Below are 23,247 nucleotides of genomic sequence, written 5' to 3'. Positions count from 1 at the left end.
TATGACCACTTCCCGGAACCTCACGGCTGTTTATTTTTGTTTAGTTTATTCTTGATTTTTTGCACCTCGTGTGAGAAGTTTTGATTACTTGATATACCTATTTTGACCTAGATTGGCTCCTTTTCTTGAGTTTAGTTGTTGTATACTAGCCAATAGGGCCATATACTTTGTGCAGCTTATTGTACCAGACCCCAGAGTCTGAATCGCCTTTTTTTTTTTTTAAATTATTTCAGGACGTAGTTGACTATTTAACACAGAACACCTCATCTTCCGCAGCCACCAGCACTACTACAAGCACCACATCCGCTACATTTGACACTTCGCAGGAGTTATTTGGCGGGGAATTAACTGATTCACAGCCATTATTGTTACAACAAGATGAAGGCGCTAAGCAAGTTACACCACCTCAAATGTCTGAGTTAGGCTGCACTATGAACATAAGGTGTGAGGAGGAGGAGGATGAAGTACCTGCTGTTGGTGCAGTTTATGAGGTGTCTGATACAAGCAAAGCTGTGGAGGATGATTATGATGATGACGATGATGATGATACTGGCATGGATGTCACTTTGGATCCTAATAGACATGATGACCAGGGGGACAGATCAGGGGGGAGTCAGAGAGGAGTAGGAGGAGAGGAGTTGCTGAAAGAAGCAGGGGGAGCTCGTTGTCAGAAACCGCTTGTGGCAGTGTCCGGTGGCATGTATCGCCACCTATGGACAGCCAGCCAACATGCCCTTCAACGTCAGGTGCTGACGCCACCACATACTTCCCAACTTTCTGAGATAAGAAAGAGGGACACTTAAGACACGCCCTTGCCACACCCCCAACCACGCCCACATCATACCCCAAAACATGCATACGGTAAAGAATTAATCAGCAAAAGGTACATTATTCAAATAAAACAAAAGCAGTATGTAAAGTCAGCAGGAATAAAGTTTGGCATTGCTGTAGTGAGTGCAAATTAATGCAGGTATGTGCTATGCTGCCATCCATTCAGTGGGTTCTGGGCAACAGCAGGTAGTAGGTGTTCACTCCCATCACCCTCCTCCCTCATCACACACCATAATACTATACTTCCCTGCACCTCTCCTCATTGTGTGCTCCTAACCCAGTACTCACACTAGATCATCTCTAGTGACAACCTGTCCTAGCCTTTGCATTTCCACTAATTTTCCTCCCTATTCTTCACCCCACACACGTTAAACTCATACTACAAAGATGATGTAAGACTGAACAACATTGTACAGTGTATGGGAAGTTAAAGGAGAACTGTAGTGAGAGGTATATGGAGGCTGCCATATTTTTTTTCATTTTAAACAACACCAGTTGCCTGGCTATCCTGCTGATCCTCTGCCTCTAATACTTTCAGCCATAGGCCCTGAACAAGCATGCAGCAGATCAGGTGTTTGTCATTATTGTCAGATCTAACTAGATTAGCTGCATGCATGTTTCTGGGCCAAATAGATCAGCAGGGCTGCCAGGCAACTAGTATTGTTTAAAAGCAAATAAGTCGATGATAAGGTGTGATGGGAACAATAACATCATTTGGATCTGTACATTGTACTTTAAGATATTGTTAATGCCATTGCTGAGCTAAATTTGACTAGATTCATTTCCTCCGGGGAGGGAAAGATGACGTATTACATTATTGGGTTAATTTATCAGTTCTTTGAGCTCCTGTGGTTATCCTAAATATAGGTCATTTTTATTTCGGAGCCCTCACAACCTGGCAATGACTGTTCTGTTTATGTTATGTATAGGTAAAAAAAAAAAAAAGAAAAAGAAAGCTAAAATGTGTAAAATGTAATTAGACTTACGAGTTCACTTTAATCATATTCTTGTAACTGTTAACACCATGAATACTCTGTTGTGCTATCATTTTCGTTATTGTGAAAATGTATAAGTTATGACTGTTACAAAGCTGTCTTTGAATAAAAATTATTAAAAAAAAAAAAAAAAAAAAAAAAAGCAAATAAATATGGCAGCCTCCATACACCTCTGATTACAGTTGCCCTTTAATGTACATTGGCAACATTTATCTGGTGGGGTGAAGCTCTGTTAGCTGTTTAACATCTCTTCCAGCAGCTGCAGGGTTGCTTTAATGAATTATGAGCATATATATGAACACTTACAGTCCCTCTGACAGCAGCAGGGTAGTCCATCTGTAATTCCTGCTCTATCATATGAGCCCATCTAGCTAGTATAAAACTTTGTTGAAAAATGGGGGTTTTAGCTTCTAGCTAATCAGACTCTCACATGGCTCATTGATAAATCATCCCATTATCTGATCATGTCCCAGCAGTCCCAGCGGCTGCAACATCATCCATATTACAGGCTTCTCAGATGTGAGGCTCAGCAGAAACACTCACATTTCCTGTCCTGTGTGTGGCTGGCAGGAGAGGAGCAGAGCTGGCTGCAGTCATGCTGTCTGTCTCCTGTGTGCTGTACAGAGCAGGGCCATGCAGCCTGTGTCTGGCTGCCAGAAAGCATGTGGCACTGTACAGCACCAGGGAGACACAGGCAGCTCTCTCCTCTCCTTCCATCCACAGAAACTACTACGGCACAAAGTTTTAAGCTTACCTTGTGCTGAACAGGAACTGGGCAGAGCTGAATGGGGGCTGACACATCAGGAGGTGGATATGGGCAGGCACATTCTGAAGCAGTACTAGACAGTCCCCATACAGTCAGCAGCACAGTGCTTCCTTCGGAGAGGAGAGGGAGGGAGAATGCAAGAAGAATCTCGGGACATCAGAGGGAGGGGGTGGGTACTGGGATTAGTGGGGCGGGAACCGGGATGGTCCCACCCAAATCGGGTGTGTTGTGAGCTATGCCACCATAGTGCCATTACCCCAGGGCTCAGCGGTGTGGACATTGTTTTGTGTTTCTGCCTCATATGAGAGCAATGCCATCTGTACTCTCTGCCACCAAATATTGAGCTGTGGAAAGGCCAACACCCGCGTAGGGACAACTGCCTTATGAAGGCACATGACCCTTGCACCTTCACAGCCACCCTCCTCCACTCCACCTCTGACCTTGAGCGGTTCCTGCTCCTCTGCCCACAGCAGCAGCCAGGTGACCAAGAAGGAAATCTTTGAGCGGAAGAAGCCAATGTCTGCCAGTCACCCGCTTGCCTGGCGTCTGACAGCTGGCTTGGTGGAACTGTTAGCTTGCCACCTGTTACCATACCAGCTGGTGGACTCTGAGGCCTTTCAAAAATTTATGGTGATTGGGACACCACAGTGGAAGATACCAGGCCGCAAATTATTTCTCAAAAAAGCTGATACCCAAACTGTACCATTAACCCTCCTGGCGGTAACCCCTAACGTAGTTCGGGGTAAGCCGCGCAGGAGCTTTTCTCAGGCCCTGCTGGGCCGATTCGCGTGATTTTTTTTTTGCTGAACGCAGCTAGCACTTTGCTAGCTGCGTCAGCACACTGATCGCCGCCGCCCCGCACTCGATCGCCGCTATCCGTCGTGCCGCATGGTCCCCCCCCCTAGACCCCTGCGCTGCCTGGCCTAAGGGGTGGATCGGGTCTCCCTTAGACGTCATGACGTCGGTGACGTCATCCCGCCCCGTCGCCATGGCGACGGGGGAAGCCCTCCAGGAAATCCCGTTCTTTGAACGGGATTTCCTGATCGCCTATCGCCGGAGGCGATCGGCGGGGCTGGGGGGATGCCGCTGAGCAGCGGCTATCATGTAGCGAGCCCTAGGCTCGCTACATGATTTAAAAAAAAAAAATTCAAAAAAAACGGCAGCGCTGCCCCCTGGCGGTTTTTAATAGACCGCCAGGAGGGTTAAGTTAAAAGGAAAGTGGTGTCATCTCTGGTACACAGCTTTGGGTCAAGGGTCCATATGACCACGGATGCCTGGTCTGAAAAGCACGGTCAGGGCAGGTACATAACTTACACAGCCCATTGGGTCAACCTGGAGACCGCTGGCACGCAGAGAGTACGTGGCTGTGCAGCGGACCTAGTTGTGACACCTCCACGGTTTGCAGGCAGGCCTGCTGCCACCTCCTCTCCTTCTCCTCCTACTCCTTGTGCTACATCCTCTTCACTGTCATCATCCTTCTCCTCAGCTGCGTGGCAGTTCAACTCTACTGGTGCTGTGATCTCCTCTCCAGCTACACAGCCCCAGCTCCCCAGGGCCTATGCTGCATGCCAGGTACGACGGTGTCACACCATCTTAGACATGTCTTGCCTCAAAGCCGAGAGTTACACTGGAGCAGCTCTCCTGGCTGCTGTGAACAAACAGGTGGATCAGTGGCTGACCCCGCACCAACTGGAGATCGGTAATGTGGTGTGTGACAATGGCAGCAATCTCCTTTCGTCTTTGAATTTGGGAAAGTTGACACATGTACCCTGCATGGCACATGTGCTGAATCTAATAATTCAGAGATTTGTGTCTAAGTACCCAGGCTTACAGGACGTCCTGAAGCAGTCCAGGAAGGTGTGTGGGCATTTTCAGGCGGTCCTACATGGCCATGGCATGCTTGGACGATATTCAGTGGAGAAACAACTTGCCGGTGAGGCGTTTGATTTGTGATAGCCCAACACGCTGGAATTCAATGCTCCTGATGTTTAACCGCCGGCTACAACTGGAGAAAGCCGTCAACCAGTATCTGTACAACTACAGTAAAAGGACATGCTTTTGCTTTTTTCGCAAACCTAAAATCAGAGGTTCGAGCCATCTCTACTTAATAATTGCCACCCTGCCAATGCTGTTAAAGGCTGGTTTATTCCACCTCTCCAAGGCACCAGCACAGTACTTAAAGACACCCTTAAAAATTGCAGAGAATAGTCCTAGAGGGTTGCTACAGACCTTGGTCCCCAGGCAGGTAATTTCCTTGGGCTGCCAAATGAAATCCATAAAATAATTGACCGGGGTCACCATCTCAAGACTACATCCCCAGTTAAAGAGGAACTGTCGCAAAAATCTTAAAATTTAAAACTCCTACAAATAAGTATATTTCTCCCAGAGTAAAATGAGCCATAAATTACTTTTCTCCTATGTTCCTGTCACTTACAATAAGAAGTAGAAATCTGTCATTACCGACAGATTTTTGGACTAGCCCATCTTCTCATAGGGGGTTCTCAGGGTTTTCTTTATTTTTAAAAGCACTTAGTGAATGGCAATTGCTCTGTCCAACTGCCAAAATAGTGTACAGCGAGCAGGGAGGCTGGCCAGCATCTTTGTATAAATCTTTTTCAGGGAATGTCTTTATAAAGAATAAAGGCCATACTGAGAATTCCCTATGGAGAGAGGGACTAGCACAAAACCTGTCGGTAATGTCAGAATTCTAGTACCTACTGTGAATGAGATCAACATAGGAGAAAAGTAATTTATGGCTTATTTTACTTTGGGAGAAATGTACTTCTTATTTGTATGTGTTTTAAATTTTAAGATTTTCGCGACAGTTCCTCTTTAAGGATCTGTGTCTTCTTTACATGCAGCTTGTAGTTAGTGCATAAGGAGAAACTGTCAAGAATCGGTACAACCTCCTTCAGAGAATTAATCGGGTCCATCAGGGTTAAAATAAGGTTGTCTTCATAAGCTTGCAATTTATTCTCTAATCCTACACAAAATAATCCTGCAAAAATAACTCTGACTGATCCATTGGGCTTACTTATGGCTCTTTTTGTGATTTTGCTCTCAATATTTGCATGATGAAGCTGGAAGTGGAAGCTAGTCCTGAGAAACGTGTTGTGTTCCATGTGAGTTGCTTTTTGGAACATTAAATCAGAATCTATTTCGCCAAGTACAACGGGGGTTGTACAATCTATACATCTATAATTATTTATCTCATTCTAAAGTGTTTTCCTTGAAAAGGGGTAATTTCATATCTTCCTTTTCTTTTTACTCTGTTTTTAAATATTTTATTTTCATGCCTCTGATGGCTACATAATGGTTGTGTGCAGAGGTCCACAGAGGCTGCAGTTATCCTATTCACCACAAGATGGCATGCTCACCGCTCCCAGGTGGAACGCACAGGAAGAAAAAAATTAAACCAAAGATAGGAAGAGATGTAACACACCGGAACCAGACGCTGCAGAGTTGGAGAGGAGACGTTGTTGGAAGAGGTAATTGTCTTATTGCTGTTATATAATGAGAAGTGCAGAGGTCGGGTTGGACATGTTTTGTTACAGAGGAGGTCATAGTACACCTGTCACTATCCTGATCACCCCCCTTAGTAATTGCCATACAAGAGACGTTTATATAACTGCTGTGACTTGTTTGCCAGTTTTATGGTGGTCCCTCTACAACAAACACATGCCATAGATTATGACTGGCATCTCACGTTCCTAATAATGATTCGGTTCTGTCACATCACATGAAAACATGCCCAACTTGTATAGACTTGTCCTCCCTGTGTCCCCAGCATTGCCATTATTTCTGTACAGCCCAAATGTTTCCATTATTTAAAGAGACTGTATAACAAAAAAACAAAAAAAACAAAATCCCATTGGGGGGGGGGGGGGGGGGGGGGGGGTTTGGTGGTGAGTGTTGTGAAGCCTTAGGCCCCCATCCCTGTAGCTGCAGGCAGTCCAGCGCTGGCTCCCCCGAAGCATCCCGAAATGCTCCCCCGACAAGCCTGATAAGTGCTGATTTATTTACCTTGCCGGGATCCAGCGCAGGCGCAGTTGCAGCTTTTCCTTTCGGGTAAGGCAGAAATAGCCGAACCCGATCGTATCTGCTCTACAGCGCAGGCGCAAGAGGACTCGTGCAGTAGAGCAGATCGATCGGGTTCGGCTATTTCCGCCTTAACCCAGAGGGAGATCTGCTAGTACACCTGCGATGGATCTCGGGAGGTAAATATTTACATCATCGCACTTCGGGGGGGGGGGGGGGGGGCTGCAGCCGGACAACGGAGGGACAGAGAAGATTGGGGGAAGCCTCGTTAGGATCCAGAGACTTCCCCCTCACAAGGTACGTACCCCTCAGGGAAACCTTTCTTCATTACAGGTTTTCTTTACGAAGGGCAAAAAAAATCAGATCCGGGAAACTATAGACCTGTAAGCTTAACGTCAGTTGTGTGCAAACTACTTGAGGGGTTACTAAGAGATACTATACATGACTTCATAGTAGAAAATAATCTAATTTCTCAGCATAAACATGGGTTTACTAAGGACAGGTCCTGTTTGACTCACATGCTCAGCTTTTATGAGGTAGTGAATGCTAATGTGGATATTGTGAATGCTGTAGATATGATATACTTGGACTTTGCAAAGGCCTTCGACACTGTTCCCCACAAAAGTCTGGTGCAAAAGTTGAGGATGCAAGGACTGGGGAAGAGTCTGTGCATGGAACGGGAACTGGCTAATGGACAGAAAACAGAGTTGTGTTCAATGGATCTTATTCAAAATGACTGTTAGCAGTGGGGTCCCACAAGGGTCAGTACTGGGTCCAATGCTCTTCAATTTATTTATGAAAGACCTAGTAGATGCAGTAGAAAGCAATGTAGCTATTTTTGTAGATGATACAAAATTAAAGATTCTGGAAGTCACCAGGAAGATGATAGAGCTGCTGACAGGAGAGGTGAGCAGTGCTGAGAATTATGGGACATTATTCAGTAACAGCAAGAGATATGCCTTGGAGGTGACTGTATCATTGTGTGTGTCAGGTTCCTATAAGGTTTCAGGATGTCTCTTTCTCCATGCAGGAGTGGCAGTATATAGAAGGACACAAGGACCTCTACAAGGACACCAGGATGCAGAATCAGCCGCCCCTCACATCACTGGGTAAGAGGAGACTTTCATGTCTTGTAAATAAGAGAGCAGTACGGAAGGTCCACCTAATTGTACATCCCCTCCCCATCATCTGATAAACACATAGAGATAATGTACTCAGTCAGTGTGTGTTTCCTACAGATGTATCCAGTAACGGTAACCCACCAGAGAGATGTACAGGTCCTATCTATTCCCAGGATTGTGCACAAGAAGATCCCACTATACTCCACCATTATCAGGTAGGTGAGGCTGAGGATCCCCAGAGATGCCAAACTACATGACATTGAGGTTTATTCACTATTGATAATGTGCCGACACAGTGTGAGTAAACTCCTCTTAGGTGCGCTAATAAATTAACACAACTTGATGAAACCTCGGGGCACGCTACACGCGCTAGTGGCAGCATAGCATGCGTTACTTAGCAACGGCCGATCCTTTCACTTGCCGCGTGGTAGTGATGTGTTGCTACCGCGATACCTCAGTAGCATGGTTGCTACTATGGAGGTGATACATCACTACCACACGGCAAGTCGAAGGGTCGTTCCTTCCTAAGTAACCTACGCTACTCTGCCACTAGCACCAATAGCTTGCCCTGAGGTTTCATTAAGTTGCGCTAATTTATTAGCATGCGTAAGAGGAGTTTACTTGCATTGTGTCAGCAATTTACTTTTGCGTATGGTGTTATCTGAGTTCACATTTTACATTATCTCTTACTTTGTGCACTTAGGGTGGAGAACTTGTACATGGAGGTGCTGTGGTTAAAGAGGAAAAAGAAGAGACGTATGTGAGGAGTGATCAGCAGTCCATGGAGAAGGATGACATGATGAGGACATTTAAAGAGGAAGAAGAGGAGGCATATGTGAGGAGTGATCAGCAGTCTACAGAGGAGGGTGACACGAGGAAGGAAATTAAAGAGGAAGAAGAGACATATGTGAGGAGTGATCAGCAGTCCATGGAGGAGGGTAACATGATGAGGACAATTAAAGAGGAAGAAGAGACATATGTGAAGATTGATCAGCAGTCTATGGAGGAGGGTGACATGATGAAGACAAGTAAAGAGGAAGAAGAAGAGGCATATATGGGGAGTGATCAGCAGTCTGTGGAGGAGGGTGACATGATGAGGACAAGTAAAGAGGAAGAAGAAGAGATGTATGTGAGGAGTGATCAGCAGTCTATGGAGGAGGGTGACATGATGAGGACAAGTAAAGAGGAGGACACTGTTACAGAGGACAGAACAGGTGAGTAATCAGCAGTAAATATATAATAATGTGTATCTGTATTGCTCTTATGACTGTCACTGCTCACAGACTGGCCATATTAGGGGTTATGCTATGTGCTCATGTTAGATTTTTGCCATCTATAGTTATCATTCTTGATAGTTTTTGGTGACAGTTTGCTAACAATAGCAGTACAGACACCCTGGGGAAGAGAAAGGTCTCTTTATTCTGACACTGGGCTGCCCTCTTTTCCTCTGAGACTTTAACAGTGGCCTTTTGCTACTCTCAGCAGTTCTGACTAACTTAATAAAGTGTTACATTTCTGCTAATTTAGTTCCAGTGCTGATGCTCTTATGTCATCGTTCAGTGTCAGGTGTTTTTTAATCTCTTTTTATGGTGGTTCATGGACTCGGCTTAAAATGGCTCGTTCCTTGCCAGGAGTGCTTCTATAATAAAGCATTTATAATTGCTCTGCTATCCAGCCACTGGGTGGAGGAGGAAGTGGTAAGGCTCGGTTCTCATTGAGCCTGCAACCGGCAAATGGACATGTCAGCAGATCCTGTGCTACGCATTTTCTGACTAGTGATGGCCTGCAGTTCACATCGGTGGACAGTTCACGGCAAACATTTGCCATTGACATTTACCGCAAACTTTACTTGAGGTTCACGTTCACATGGAGCCATATTTTGGCCCTTTACTCTCAAGTCAGGTGGGACAGGACAGCCAATTAAGCATTTTTGTTATACAGCCCACACTCCCCATAAAAGACACAAACCTGGCAGCCATTTTAGAGACAGGCTGGGGTCAGTGTAGGGAGAGCTATGCTGCTGATTGAGGGACAGAGATTGCTTGCTGACACGGTTCTGTTATTCAGTGCAGTGTAGCTGCTTCCGTATGTGTTCTGCTCCTTGCAGTTCACCAGCTAGGGACTCCAAAAGTCCTTTAGATGACTGATCCTGCTGTTATTTTTGTTGTTGTTGTTTGTGGTTTGTAGCTTATATACACCAGCTGTTTAGTATAGTGTAATGTGTGGCTGTGTCACTGTTACAGTCTGTCACTGTGCTAATATAAAGTGATTGAGTGGTTCTGTTGTACTGTAGAAATGTTGTGTCACCTGAGATTGTCACACAAAGCATTTCACATCACTGTTGATTTTGTAGTGCAGTGTTAGGCCCATTGAACAAAGTAAAGGAAAAGACTGGCACTGTCACTTTTAATGATCGTAGGAACAAGCAGTGTGGTGAATGCACAGCAAACGCATGAACGACCACAATGAGCAATCATGAGAAGTACTTATCCCATCTGGGTGGTTCTGTGAGCAGGGGGTGTGTCAAGGGGTGGGACTTGAGCCGGAGGACCGGAAGTTGTGTCTGAGGGAGATGCACTTAACAGCTGCCCCCAGCACCACTCATTGTGCAAGTTTTTGGCCTCGGAAGAAGCTAGGCATCACCCTGTGAAACGGCGTTAGGCTGTGCACCCACTGGCGCCCCCTGTCTACACCCCCTCAGCACACAGAACCACCCGGATGGGATAAGTCCTTCTCATCATTGCTCATGATTGCTTGTTCCTTCAGATCATTAAAATAATAATAGTTATTATTATCGATTTATATAGCGCCAGCATCTTCCGCAGCGCTGTACAATAGCATACAGGGTATAACAATACAAAGCATACAATACAAACAGTTGATACAAGACAAGAGGGTATAACAGCTAAAACAGTGAACAAATTAACAACATATTTTACACAGAGGTTGGAGGTATGTACACCCATTACATAGCATTGTGAGACAAAAGGGAAGAGAGCCCTGGCCAAAAGGCCTTACAGTCTAAACATTTAAGGTATAGGGCAGTAGGTAAAGGGAGCTGTGTATGGGGTGGTATAAATGGTGGTTAGTGGCCGGTGTCCAAGATAGGACAGTATGCTTGCCTGAAGAGGTGAGTTTTCAGATTGTGCCTAAAAATAGTAAGTGTGGGTGAGTGGCGGATGTGTTGAGGGAGAGTGTTCCATAGGAGGGGAGAGGATCGGGCGAAGTCTTGTAAGCGGGAGTGGGAAGATGTGATCAGGGAAGAAGACAGAAGGATATCGTTAGCAGAGCGGAGATTGCGTGTAGGATGGTATCTGGAAATAAGTTGATTAAGATAGGAAGGAGCTATGTTGTGGAGAGCTTTGTAGGCGAGAGTAAGGATTTTAAATTGTATCCTTTGTGTAACTGGCAGCCAGTGAAGGGACTGACAGAGGGGGACTGGGCGGGAGAAGCGTGAGGAGAGGTGGATGAGTCGTGCAGCAGAGTTCATAATAGAGTGTAGCGGGGCTAAATGGTTGTCAGGAAGATCGCAGAGCAGAGAGTTGCAATAGTCTAGTCGGGAAATGATCAGGGCATGCACAAGAAGTTTGGTAGTGTCCTGTGTTAGAAAAGGGCAGATGCGGGAGATGTTTTTTAGGTGGATGCAACAATAGGAGGAGAGTTTGTCAATGTGTGGTTTGAATGAGAGACTTGAGTCCAAAATTACACCTAGACAGCGTGCCTGGGGGACAGGCGTTATGGAAGTGCCATCAACAGAAAAAGAGATGTCTTGCAGGGGCATTGATTTGTGAGGTGGGAATACTACTATTTCAGTCTTGTCCATATTGAGTTTTAGAAAACGAGAGGACATGAAGGAGGCGATGGCATTGAGACAGTCCGGGACACGAGCTCTTAAGGTGTCCAAGTCAGGTGCTGAAATGTAGATCTGGGTATCGTCTGCGTATAGGTGATATTGGAAACCATAGAAGCTGATGAGCTGACCGAGACCATATGTGTAGATGGAGAAAAGGAGTGGTCCGAGCACTGAGCCTTAGGGAACTCCAACAGTGAGGGGACGGGGAGAGGAGGTGGTGCCGGAGTAGGCAACTCTGAAGGTCCTATCTGAGAGGTAGGAGAAAAGTCAGGAGATAGCAAGAGCCTGGATGCCCATGGATAAGAGGATTTGGAGAAGTATGGGGTGGTCCACAGTGTCAAAAGCAGAAGAGAGGTCTAGGAGGATACGAATGGAGTAGAAGCCTTTAGATTTAGCAGTCGCCAGGTCATTGGCTACTTTAAGTAGGGCAGTTTTGGTTGAGTGGCTGTGGCGGAATCCAGATTGGAGGTCGTCAAACAGAGAATTGGCAGTGAGGTGACGGACTAAGTCAGTGTAGACGTGTCGCTCAAGTCGTTTAAAAGAGAAGGGGAGGAGAGAAATGGGTCTGTAGTTGGGCAGGGAAGAGGGGTCAAGAGAAGGTTTTTTCAGTATGGGCGTTATAAGGGCTTGTTTGAAGGAGGATGGAACTATGCATCTGGTGAGAGAATGGTTGAAGAGGGTGGTTAAGGCAGGTGACATGGTAGAGGATAAGTGAGTAATGAGGTGAGAGGGCATGGGGTCAAGGGGGCATGTAGTGGGACGTGATTTAGAGATGAGAGAGGAGACGGTGAGTTCAGTTAGGCCTAGTGCACACCAAAAACCGCTAGCAGATCCGCAAAACGCTAGCGGTTTTTGAAGCTTTTTTTCTTATTATTATTTCTTATTGTCATGAAGCGTTTTGCTAGCGTTTTGCGGTTTTGTGTAGCGTTTTTGTGTAGCAGATTACAGATATTGTTACAGTAAAGCTGTTACTGAACAGCTACTGTAACAAAAACGCCTGGAAAACCGCTCTGATCTGGTATTTTATCAAGCGTTTTGCGTTTTTCCTATACTTTACATTGGAGGCAGAAACGCCTCCGAAATCCCAAAAATGCTGCAGCCCAGGAGTTTGCGTTTCTGTTAAAACCGACCCGCTCTGGTGTGCACCAGCCTATTGAAATACATTACCCAAGCGTTTCCTCAGCCGCAAGCGTTCCTAAAAACGCAACGGAACCGCTCTGGTGTGCACTAGGCCTTAGTGGTGAGAAGGTTGTCAGGGAGGATGTAAGGTGTGGTGTATGTAGGGAAGGAGGAGGCAGCTGGTTAAAATTTTTTTTTTTTTTTAAATCCGTTTTATTAATGATAAGACAGAAGAAATGATTTAACAACAACAAGGTGGGTGCAGGCAACATACCCACATCCCACCTGATATTCAGTGTACATTGTTGCTTATACAGGAAATGAAGGATTACATCTAATATACATATGTCTGGTCCTTGAATACATATTATTTATCCTTTGATGCAATAAAATACAAAATTGGAGAGTAACCTTAGCAATGAATTATTATATTCAAGTCAATATATATATATATATATACATATAGTATTCTATACTGGTCAACCTAACTATGGACCTCATATCTCAACTAAACCTGAGAGAAGGAAAGAATAGAATAAGAAGGAGGAAGGATAGGAGAGAAAGAAAGGTAAGTAGAGTGAAAAGTAAGATGCCGCAAGCGGCGAACGAGAGGGGGGGGGGGGAAACCCCACCAAACAAGCGTGACGTGTCTATGTTATTCATCTCTGTGTTTAAACCGTACTCTGGGAATCTAACCACTGTTGCCAAATTTTCCCAAATTTTTGTGGGCACTGTCTGTGGGAATACAGTACTTTTTCATATTGAATCACTTCATTAACCAGGGTTTGCCATAGGGTTACAGTAGGGAAATCTGGAGAAAGCCATTTTAATATAATTGCTTTCCTGGCTAGGAATAAAGTTTCACGTATAAATATACGGTAATGATGTTGGCCATCAATCTCATCCATCAGGCCGAACAGGCATAATTTAGGTTCTAGTGTAAGTGTGGCCTCTATGATAGTTGATAGCTGCAGCACAACTTGCCGCCAGTATTCTGCTATAACAGGACATTGCCATATGAGATGAAAAAAATCTGCTCCTCCTCTACCACATTTGGGGCATATGTCATTTTGTTTCAGACCTTTAGCAAACATGCTTACGGGAGACCAGTATGCCTGGTGAATAATGTATAGTTGTATAAGTCTATTATGAGCTGCTGTGGATGATTGCTTGACTGAAAGAAAAAAATCCTCCCATTCGTCCTGTTGGATAATAATACCATTATTTTCCCATTTAATTACTCCTGCCATGGTCTGGTGTTCTATTTTCCCATTCAGTAAATGTGTGTATAAATATGACGTCAGACCCTGTGCTCCCTGGGTTCTAAGTATTCCTATCAATGGGTAGTCAGAAATCGGTAAGCACTGTATTCCAAATTGATTTTTGAGGGCATGCCTGAGTTGATATACTCTGAATTCTGCGGAGTCAGGCACCTGGAAAGTGGATTTAAGTTCGGATAAGGTAAGTATACATTTGTTAGAGTTTGTAATTTGACGTATTATATATAATCCTCTGGTTTTCCAGAAGATAGGATCTGGCAGAGATATCAAGTGTGGAAGAGCTGGGTTAGCCCACAAAGGTGTCTCTGATGGCAGACCCGTATATTTATAGCTTTTTTTACAACTTCTCCAAACCTGTATGGCCAGTTTATGCAGAGGAACAAGAGGAAGCAGGGCCCCTCCAGCACCAGACTCTAGCAGAACAAAAGCATTGTGGTTAATGGCATATTGTATTAAAAGGGCCTCTGAGAGATCAGGTATTTGATCGGGCATCCAGGTTTGTAGGTACCTTAACTGCCCGGCTAGATAGTACAAGTGGAAATCCGGGAGGGCTAAGCCTCCATCCGTAGTGGGCCTCATTAATGTTTGTAGCTTAACGCGAGCTCTCTTGTTACCCCAAATAAAGGAAGAGACTATACTGTTTATTTGAGTGAAGAAGGTCTTTTTAATGGGGATAGCTGAGTGTTGAGTGACATAGAGAATCTTTGGTAGAGATATCATTTTAAGGAGATTAACTCTTCCTATTACTGCGAGTGGTAACTTCCCCCAGGCTTTACATTTAGATGTCAGTTCTGTTATTAACGGTACTAAATTAGCAGAGTAAAAATCTTTGGGAGATTTAGTGATAATAATTCCCAGGTACTTAAACTGTTGTACTATTTGTAACGGACATTCAGTTTGAGATAAACTTATTGAATTTTTGTCTAGTGGTAATATGCATGACTTGTCCCAATTAACACGTAGTCCTGAATGCTGGCCATATGTTGTTATAATTATCATTGCTTCTCGCAGGGAACTATATGTGTCTTCTAAATATAGGATAACGTCATCTGCATACAAGCCTATAATATCTGTGTGTGATCCCATGGAGAGGCCTCTCAATAAAAGGGAACTTCTAATTTTTATGGCTAGTGCTTCAATTGCTAAAGCAAATAGAAATGGTGATAACGGGCACCCTTGACGTGTGCCTCGTCTTAATCTAAAGAAATCTGACACTTGGCCATTGATTCCTATTCTAGCTTGCGGTGCTTTATATAGCTGTCGTACCCAACTTATAAAATTGGGGCCAAACCCAAATTTTTCCATGCATATAAATAAAAATTCCCATTCTATGGAATCAAAGGCTTTCATGGTGTCTAAAGACACCAAAGCCCTGTCTCCCGTGATATTATGCTCTATTTGAGAGTGAATAAGGGTGCGTCGTATGTTAATAGATGTACTCTTACCCGGCATAAAGCCTGTCTGATCTGTATGTATAATGTCTAAGATATATTTACGAAGTCTATTGGTCAGAAGTTTAGCAAAAATTTTATAGTCTGCATTTAGCAGGGAAATGGGCCTATATGACGCACAGCAAAGGGGGTCCTTGCCTGGTTTCAACAAAACAATAATAGTGGCTTGGTTCCAGCTTTTAGGGACTTCTGTTTCATTATTAATATTTAAAAAGGATCTAAGCAATTCAGGAGCAACTTGTTCTTTATATCTCTTGTAAAAGTCTGCTGGGATGCCGTCAGGGCCTGGGGCCTTGTTAGCTTGTAGGGATGACACGGCTATTTCCACTTCATCAAGGCTAAAGGGGGCCTCCAACTCCCTCACCTGTCCCTCAGCTAGTGTTGGGAACTGACAGTCTGCCAAATATTCTCTAATTTCCTCAGACGTTTTAGTTATTTGGGAAGTGTACAGGTCCTGGTAGAACTTTACAAAGGATTGCAACACCTCCTGTGTAGACCGGACTACTAGGCCATGCTGATTTGTTATACTAGTAATTATTGATGAACCTCTGTGACCATGTGCCATTTGAGCAAGCAGTCGCCCTGTGAAATTACCATTTTCAAAGAAGGACTGCTTATTGAAGAAAAGCTTCTGCTTAGATTTGTGATTGAGGAATATATTTAACTCTCTTTGAGCCAATAACCAGGTCTTTCTAGTACTGTCAGATGGCTGGCGGATATATTCTTGTTCCAAATTAGAACACGTATGCATAAGTGTATTTTCTTTTCCTTGACTTTGTCTTTTAATGAATGAAACTGTGGAGTGCAGTGCTCCTCTCATGCAACATTTAAAGGCATCCCAGACTATTGGTATGGATGCAGAGTCTGTGTTGTTAATAAAGAAGTGGGTTATTTGCTGGATTGTACGATCAGGGAGCGGGAATTGAGAGAACCAGAAAGGATTGAATTTCCAAACTGGCCTAACTATGTCCTCATGTATTCTCAATATTACCAACAAAGGCGAATGGTCCGAGATACCTCTTGTTAAATACTCAGCTGATTCAATGCGTTGTATAGCTATATTATTGACTAGTAGATGATCAATTCTAGAGAATGCTTTTTGAGCTGGAGTGTAGCAAGAGTACTCGTGCTTGTCTGGGTGTAGTATCCGCCAACCATCTGACCAATCAAGTGAGGAAGCCCATTCTGCCAGTATGGATCGTTTCTTACTTTGTCTATTTCCTGACTGCACAAATCTATCAATGTTATCATCCATTATCAGATTTAAGTCTCCTACACATATTACAGAAGTAACACCATCATTGAGTAGCAATGGAATTACAGGGCGAAGTACATCTAATGAAGCAGGCGGAGGGAGATAGGTAGCTAGAATTTTAAGTGGAAGAGAGTCCACTAAAACGTGGATAAATACATAACGACCCCCAGGATCAGTTTTAATCGCTTGGGCTTCCCATTTTAGGCGCTTATGAATAATTACTGACACTCCCCTGGAATTAGACATATATACAGAATGATAAGACTGGCCTATCCAATTTTTTCTCATTCTGCCCGTTGTATCTGACGTCAAATGAGTTTCTTGAAGGATCAATATATCAGGATCATATTTTTGGATGAAAGAGAAGACTAGGTTCCGCTTCATTAAAGTACCCAACCCACGCACATTCCAAGATATTAGCTTAAGTTCTCTACCCATTAGGATCAAGTTCTATATGGCATTTATATTCCCAGCAGCACTTATCAATTCTTACAGTGATAAAAGTATATACACGTCCAGTCTCCACGGGACCCCTACTCCCCCCTTCCCCCCACCCCCCAACCAACAACAGAAAACATAACCATGAACAACCGGCTGTTAGCCCACCAAGCAACCCAAATGAGTACTGTGTTAGTACCTGTATATTTGTTGAAGTGAGAATAGTACTATGCTTAATTTTAAAGTTGCAATTGGGTGTACCCGGGGGGCCACATCCAGGACTCTCATAATGCACGAGTACAAAACAAAGTATAGTTAACATCATCCAGGTGTGGATTACTCCACCATCGGGGGTATGCAGCATATCTATAGGCCGCTGTACACTTTAGAAAATTGAGACACATATATATTACCCGTTGGAGGGTTACATAAAATAGTAAAAGGCACCATTGTATAAAAGCCTAAATATCATCTTGAGTGAAGAAGGATTAACTCTCTTATAATTTGGCCCCTAAGTGAGCACAACTGTCATCTGACATTAATAGTACTGCAGGAGAGTAACTATATTCGCTGTATGACAGCATTATAGCACGAACTGTCTTCTACAGACTCTGACCGCTGTAGAATGTAATAGATCAGTGTCCTGTCTCCATACTAGGTATTGGAGAAAAGAGTTAGTATACTTGCCACCATCAGGCCCATCTATTGATCTGGGTCTTGACGCCTGGGAGAATTGCGACGGTATAGGTGTTTGTCCAGAAAATCAGATGCCATTCTCGGATTCTCAAAGAAGTGAGTCTTCCCTTCATGTATCACTCTAAGTCTCGCCGGATAAATCATGGAGTATAGGATTCCCTTTTCCCGAAGCTTGCGTTTAATGTCCATAAATGTGGCTCTCCGTTTCTGTAAGGCTAAGGAGAAGTCAGGGAAAAGTTGGATTTTAGCATTTTCGTATGACAGGTCTCCCTTGTCTCTGGCCAAACGTAGGACTGCGTCTCTGTCTTTGAAATTGAGAAATCGGGCTATAAATGGTCTTGCTGGGGCTCCCGGGGCCGGAGCGCGGCCCGGTATTCTATGGGCACGCTCAACAGCAAAGAGGTTAGAAAGTCCATCTATACCGAGGGTGTCTCTTACCCATTTTTCCAGGAAGCCCTCTGGATCGGATCCTCCGGCACGTTCAGGTAGGCCTATCAAACGTATGTTGTTACGACGTAGACGATTTTCCATGTCGTCTATCTTTTCCCATGTCGCTGTGTCTGAGTCTTGTAGATCTTGTATTTGCCGTGGCATACGGCGGGTAGTGTCCTCCAGGTCAGATATCCTCTTTTCGGCTTCTATTGTCCGCTGACGCAGATTAGATAAGTCGTGGCGTAGTAGGCCGACCTCAGCCTTCATCTCCTCCATTTTGTTCGTGAGGCAGGCCTTAGACTCGGATATGGCAGCTGGTTAAAATTTTCACGGATGTTGGTGATTTTATCACTAAAGAAGGAGACTAAGTCCTCAGCTGAGATGCAGGGAGTGGGAGGTGGAGGTGGGGGCCGGAGGAGGGAGTTGAATGTAGCAAAGAGTAGTTTAGGGTTGTGGGAGTGTAAGGAGATGAGTGAGGAGAAGTATGAATGTTTGGCTGCTGTGAGGGCCTGTCTGAGTGTGTGCAAAGCCTCTTTGTAACTTTGAAAATGTTCAGGCAAGTTATTTTTACGCCAGCGCCGTTCAGCTATCCGGGAGAGGCGTTTCAGTAGTTTGATCTCCTCGGTAAGCCAGGGTTGTCGAATGGCCCAGCGTCGGTAGACTGTGTAGGAGGGAGCCACAGAGTCAATGGCTGAGGCTAAGGTGATATTTTAATGATAAGCTGTTAGTTTAGGGTCAGTAAAAGAGAATAGAGTATGTAGAGGATGCAGAGAGGTTGATAATGTTTAAAAGTGACAGTGCCAGACTTTTCCTCTGCTTTGTTCATTTGGACTGTTCTCTGTTGTCTTGAGTGCGTCGCCAAGATTCTGTAGCATACATTATGCAGCATTGTGACACTTGGTTAACCATTATGTCCAGTATCCGAGTGCCTAGCAGTTCTCTTGTTTACACCCAGTGTTAGGCCCACACTGCACAAGCAGCATGTTTTGTGACCGCAGTGTACTTTAACCACTTCAGCCTTCAGTCGTTTTCACTTTATGCATCCAAGCAATTTTTACCTCCCATTCATTAGCCTATAACTTTATCGCTACTTATCACAATGAACTGATCTATATCTTGTTTTTTCCGCCACCAATTAGGCTTTCTTTGGGGGGTACATTTTGCTGAGAGCCACTTTACTGTAAATGCATTTTAACAGGAAGAATAAGAAAAAAACAGAAAAAATTCATTATTTCTCAGTTTTCAGCCATTATAGTTTTAAAATAATACATGCCTCCATAATTAAAACTCATGTATTGCATTTGCCCATATGTCCCGGTTATTACACCGTTAAAATTATGTCCCTATAACAATGTATGGCGACAATATTTTATTTGGAAATAAAGGTGCATTTTTTCCGTTTTGCATCTATCACTATTTACAAGTTTAAAATAAAAACATTTTAGAAATATTTCATCTTTACATTGATATTTAAAAAGTTTAGACCCTTAGGTAAATATTTACATGTTTTTGTTTTTTTTATTGTAATGTTTTTTTTTTTTTTTTTTTTTGTATTAAACATTTTATTTGAGTATTTTTGGGAAGGTGGGATGTAAACCATAGTTTTATAATGTAAATGTGTCTTGTCTTGAGGTTTATTTTTTTCACTTTTAGTTGTAGTTTTACTTTTTGGCCACAAGATGGCGGCCATGAGTTTTTTTACATGACGTCACTCTAAGCGTAACGTACGCTTAGAGCGACGCATGTGGGACGTTACAGCCAGAAAAAGCGAAGCTTCCGAGAGAAGCTGTCGCTTTTTCAGCGGGGGAGAGGAATCAGTGATCGGGTACCATAGCCTGATTCACTGATTGCCAGACTAACAAACCGTGGCCGGGAGCGCGCGTACACGCACATGGCCTCCTGGGCGTAGCTAGTACGTCCAGGAGGCCAAAGTAGTTAAAGTGTACCAGAGATGAAGCAACCTGCTTTCATTAATACTATATACTAGTAGGGACTTGAGAACATACACTTACCCTGCTGCCTGTTTCATTCTAATCTGCCCTGTGAGCTTGTAATCCCCCCTGTAACAACCACCAACTCCGCTCTCAGTCGGCTGCTTTATCAGGAAGCTTTATCAGGGAATTTGGGATAACCAACCCATATAGCAACATATACAGACAAGGCTCAGAAAGTGAACCAGAATTCCCAATGCAAGTCACAATAGACTAAATGAAATATGGGATGACTGGCCACTGCTTCATTAATCATAAACACTTAATTACATCAAACTTGCATAATTTAAAAACAAGGCATGGACACGTGAATCCATATGTCAAGGTGTAGACATATCATAGATGGGTAAAACTCAATACTCATTACATATGACTCCTGTTATTCAGATTTATAGTCAACACGAAATAAAAGGCTAAATATCATAGCAGCATCATTGGATATAAAAAATCTTGTATGAAGTTGGCAATCTCCCTTAGAAAACAACAATATGTAGTGTAACAGTGAAGCATTTACATCACAATGCAGTAATGGTTATATAAAGTTATTCTAGGACAACTGTAAGGAGTTTGATATGGAGGCTGCCATGTGTATTTCTTTTTAAACAATACCAGTTGCCTGGTAGCCCTGCTGGTCTGTTTGGCTGCAGTAGTGCCTGAATCACACCTGAAACAAGCATGCAGCTAATCTTGTCAGATCCGACAATAATGTCAGAAACACCTGATCTGCTGCATGCTTGTTCAGGGGCTATGGCTAAACGTATTAGAGGCAGAGGGTCAGTAGAATAGCCAGGCAAATGGTATTGTTTAAAGGATACCCGAAGTGACATGTGACATGATGAGATAGACATGTGTATGTACAGTGCCTAGCACACAAATAACTATGCTGTGTTCCTTTTTTTCTTTCTCTGCCTGGAAGAGTTAAAGTGAACCTCGGGACTAAAAATCGACTCAGCAGCACTGAAAAGACTTGGTGTCTTGGTGTGATTTTTAGCTGTACAGAAAAAAACTGCCCGGGCTTTTTTTCCCTGATGCTGTGCAAAGCATGATGGGATTTCTGATGTTGTGGTTCTTGTTCTGCTGTTTTGGTGCAATTTTTTTTTTTTACATTTTGAATTTGAGATTTGAAGCCTAGCGCGTGCAGCTGGGAGGGGTAATCAGGACACAGGATAGTTGGAACTGTGTCTCCTACTCCCTGTCACCTCCTTTCAACCAAAAATATGGCTGCCCCCATGACAAAGATGGCAGCCCCCATGAATCACAAACATTTGCCTGTTCTTTTAAAGGGAAGGTTCAGGGAGGGAGGTAAAAAAATAAAAATCAATAGCCACTTACCTGGGGCTTCCTCCAGCCCGTGGCAGGCAGGAGGTGCCCTCGCCGCCGCTCTGCAGGCTCCCGGTGGTCTCCGGTGGCCGACCCGACCTGGCCAGGCCGGATGCCAGGTCGGGCTCTTCTGCGCTCCAAGGCCCGGCACTTCTGCGTCCCACGCGGGCGCGCTGACGTCATCGGACGTCCGCCGGGCTGTACTGCGCAGGCGCAACTACTGCACCTGCGCAGTACAGCCCGGCGGACTTCCGATGACGTCAGCGCGCCCGCATGGGAAGCAGAAGTGCCGGGCCTTGGAGCGCAGAAGAGCCGACCTGGCAGCCGACCTGGCCAGGTCGGGTCGGCCACCGGGAGCCTGCGGAGCGGAGGCGAGGGCACCTCCTGCCTGCCACGGGCTGGAGGAAGCCCCAGGTAAGTGGCTATTGATTTTTATTTTTTTACCCCCCTCCCTGAACCTTCCCTTTAAAACCGGAAGGGTAAGAGATTATATTATCTATCTATTCTAATTAACATAACTAATGTAACTTGATGACAGTATGTTTGTTTAGGCTGAAGTTCCCCTTCAAATATCAGGTATGTAAGTGACTGACAGGAAGTGACTACAGTGTGACCCTCACTGATAAGAAATTCCCCTTTTTATCTCTTTCTTGCTCTCAGAAGCCATTTGCTAGGAAAGTGTTTTATAGTTGGATTTCTTATCAGCGTCACATGGATTATCTCATCATGTCACATGTCACTTCAGGTATCCTTTAAAAGGAAATAAATGGCAGCCTCTATATCACTCTCAACACAGTTGTCTTGATGCCATCAAGTAAAAATCAGTATCTCACAGTGCTTGTGTAGGTGGAATAACACGTTTACCACACACCGTATAAAAAAGAAAGATGGAATAAATGAATACTATAAGAGCACACGTCTACTCACACAACACCTACTCATAAGGTACAGAATTCATTAATAGACGTGCCAGATAAGAAAGAAGCACTCAGTGATGTAAGATTTGTGTATACAGGATCTTCTCAAAAAATTAGCATATTGTGATAAAGTTCATTATTTTCTGTAATGTACTGATAAACATTAAACTTTCATATATTTTAGATTCATCACACACAACTGAAGTAGTTCAAGCCTTTTATTGTTTTAATATTGATGATGTTGGCATACAGCTCATGAAAACCCAAATTTCCTATCTCAAAAAATTAGCATATTTCATCCGACCAATAAAAGAAAAGTGTTTTTAAAACAAAAAAAGGTCAACCTTCAAATAATTATGTTCAGTTATGCACTCAATACTTGGTCAGGAATCCTTTTGCAGAAATGACTGCTTCAATGCGGCGTGGCATGGAGGCAATCAGCCTGTGGCACTGCTCAGGTGTTATGGAGGCCCAGGATGCTTCTATAGCGGCCTTCAGCTCACCCAGAGTGTTGGGTCTTGCATCTCTCAACTTTCTTTTCACAGTATCCCACAGATTCTCTATGGGGTTCAGGTCAGGAGAGTTGGAAGGCCAATTGAGCACAGCAATACCATGGTCAGTAAACCATTTACCAATGGTTTTGGCACTGTGAGCAGGTGCCAGGTCGTGCTGAAAAATGAAATCTTCATCTCCATAAAGCTTTTCAGCAGATGGAAGCATGAACCCACTTTTGAACCAGAAACA

General features: G+C 44.0%; 2 protein-coding genes across 2 annotated transcripts in view; both read left to right on the top strand.

Moving 5' to 3' along the window:
• Positions 1 to 6,006: 6,006 nt before the first annotated feature.
• LOC137535301 (zinc finger protein 605-like) overlaps positions 6,007 to 23,247 on the top strand; it is a 28,188-nt gene continuing 10,947 nt past the window's right edge. The window contains exons 1-4 of the mRNA XM_068257132.1: positions 6,007 to 6,080; positions 7,661 to 7,739; positions 7,869 to 7,966; positions 8,455 to 8,965. Coding sequence (XP_068113233.1) covers positions 7,709 to 7,739; positions 7,869 to 7,966; positions 8,455 to 8,965 — 640 coding nt within the window. The 5' untranslated portion in view covers positions 6,007 to 6,080; positions 7,661 to 7,708. The remainder of the gene's footprint in view (positions 6,081 to 7,660; positions 7,740 to 7,868; positions 7,967 to 8,454; positions 8,966 to 23,247) is intronic.
• LOC137535286 (zinc finger protein 585A-like) overlaps positions 6,023 to 23,247 on the top strand; it is a 301,513-nt gene continuing 284,288 nt past the window's right edge. The window contains exon 1 of the mRNA XM_068257108.1: positions 6,023 to 6,080. The gene's annotated coding sequence lies outside the window, so the exon portion shown is untranslated. The remainder of the gene's footprint in view (positions 6,081 to 23,247) is intronic.

Source organism: Hyperolius riggenbachi, chromosome 10 (genome assembly GCF_040937935.1).
Source record: "Hyperolius riggenbachi isolate aHypRig1 chromosome 10, aHypRig1.pri, whole genome shotgun sequence".
NCBI classification, from domain to species: domain Eukaryota; kingdom Metazoa; phylum Chordata; class Amphibia; order Anura; family Hyperoliidae; genus Hyperolius; species Hyperolius riggenbachi.
The sequence above is the reverse complement of the archived record's forward strand: the minus strand, read 5'-3'. Positions and strand labels throughout refer to the sequence as shown.